Here is a 2069-nt window from a genome sequence, read left to right as displayed (position 1 = left end):
AAATTCCAATTTGGCCATATTATGGAAGCAATAATTAGAAATTCTTAAGAGCTAAGAAAAAAGTGCCTGCAGTCTATTATTTTTCACTCATCAATTGCATAAAAAAAATGTGTGGTTAAAGTAGAGAATAAAGCGTAAGGTTATAAAGCGGAGATGTTGAAGAGTCTATGGTACACAACAACACTCTTTTTTCATGTTTTTAAGTGGTTATAGTTTACAATGAAAGGAGTAGTGTTCAAAATTGCATATTAAGTGCTTGAAATAAAGAAAGGGCAAGTAAAATTGCATGAGTTATATGCAAACTAGGGAAATAGGTTTTAGTAGGTTCCAATTTTGAGATGTTAGTAACTTTTAAGTTTCTAATCCTTCCCCTTACTCTCAATCTTTAGGTTTGGCTTTTTACTTGTTGAAACAAATTACTATGGTGTATATGGATTTATAGAACGAGTGATTAGCCAACTAATGATAATTACAAATATTTAAATATGTCAGCAATTGGATTCTTTGCTAATTAATATCACATGCTTTTCACATTGTAGAAGTTATTTTGATTTTCAGGTCGCTTTCATGCTTTTGAAATTTCGCACAACTTGGACAAAAGCTCCAGTGGAAGAGGCGTTAGACAATTCAAAACTGCACTTCTTCAACGACTTGAGCAGGTGAAAACAAGAATGTGGAAGCTTTTGTTGTTCAATTATCTATTTGTGATTTAAATTAAACAGCTGAAAGTGTGACTTAAATAAACATGAGAATCATATATTTAATTTCCTTTTGAAAAAATCCTACTTTAGAAAAATAACACTGTTTATTAGTCTGTTCAGTTTTGCATGTTCAGAAACAGCAACTGGATTAACACAGCAATTGTTGCTTAATACATTGGTTCGCTTCAGATTTGAATGCTGATAATTTGCTTTGTTATTGTGAATTGTGGCATGCAGGATGAGCATGTGACAATAAGAAAAAGGAAGGAAAAGAGTGACACTCGTGAGCTTAAGCGTGTTTACCATGCCTATAGGGATTATTTTATGAGACATGACAAAGCATTTGATCTGGAACAAAGGTATACTTATATTTAGGCATGTTAATTCACCACCTTTTCATTTTTACATGAATTTAAAGAAACTTTAATGGCCTAACTAGACCAACTCTTGTATGTTCTATGTTAACAGTCACAGGGAAAAATTGATTAATGCACGAAACATTGCTTCTGTTCTTTTTGAGGTGTTAAAAACAGTTTCGAATGCAGCTGGTCCTCGGGTGATCCTTTTTATTCCTTCCTTTTCCATATATAAATATTCAACTTCTATTTTTGTAACAACTTTTTCATAAAAATTAAAAATAAGAAAATTATCAATTTACCAAAGATTTCTTATAAATCTTCTGATTATATCCAAAATAGGCATTTACCGATGGAAATGCAATCCCCAAGAAATCTGAATTCAATATTTTACCCCTTGATCAAGGAGGCATTCAACATGCAATTATGCAGCAGAGTGAGGTCTGATACATCTATAAAGATTTCATATTTTTTCCTGTTATTGATTTTGTGTCTCAAGTCATATAAGACTCAATTCAATTTTTACGATAGACTGTACTAATACATTGATACAGATTAAGGCTGCAATCGCAGTTATGCGCAATGTTCGAGGTTTACCCCCTGCACAAGATTTCAAGAAAAATGGAGGCTTTGTAGATTTGTTTGATTTTCTTCAGCATTGTTTTGGATTCCAGGTCAGCTATCCTAGTTAAATTGGAATCAAACATTCAGTTTAGTTATTTTGTACAACTATAGACTAAAGTCTGGTAATATTTTATCGAAAACAAACTCTGGTAATATTAATTTTCTAGAAATGATGAAAGTAATAATTTGTCTAACTTCAGGAAGGCAATGTAGCCAACCAAAGGGAGCATCTGATTCTTCTCCTAGCCAACATGCATACTCGGCAAACACACAACCAGACATCGGTTTTAAAGGTGCATTTGCCATTGAATTTGAATATGCATCCTTTGCCTTTACTTAATCACATTTGAAAATGTAAAATATGTAATTTTGTTTTTTTTTTTTTTGT

General features: G+C 32.0%; 1 protein-coding gene across 1 annotated transcript in view; it reads left to right on the top strand.

The window, feature by feature from the left end:
* Positions 559 to 2069, top strand: part of LOC107611011 (putative callose synthase 8) — a gene marked incomplete at its 3' end in the record, with an annotated part of 13057 nt that continues 11546 nt past the window's right edge. Inside the window, exons 1-6 of the mRNA XM_021108225.1 lie at positions 559 to 659; positions 939 to 1060; positions 1170 to 1257; positions 1400 to 1498; positions 1612 to 1731; positions 1882 to 1974. Of these exons, the coding sequence (XP_020963884.1) occupies positions 1026 to 1060; positions 1170 to 1257; positions 1400 to 1498; positions 1612 to 1731; positions 1882 to 1974 (435 nt within the window). The remainder of the gene's footprint in view (positions 660 to 938; positions 1061 to 1169; positions 1258 to 1399; positions 1499 to 1611; positions 1732 to 1881; positions 1975 to 2069) is intronic.

This window comes from Arachis ipaensis, chromosome B08 (genome assembly GCF_000816755.2).
Source record: "Arachis ipaensis cultivar K30076 chromosome B08, Araip1.1, whole genome shotgun sequence".
NCBI classification, from domain to species: Eukaryota; Viridiplantae; Streptophyta; class Magnoliopsida; order Fabales; family Fabaceae; genus Arachis; species Arachis ipaensis.
The sequence above is the reverse complement of the archived record's forward strand: the minus strand, read 5'-3'. Positions and strand labels throughout refer to the sequence as shown.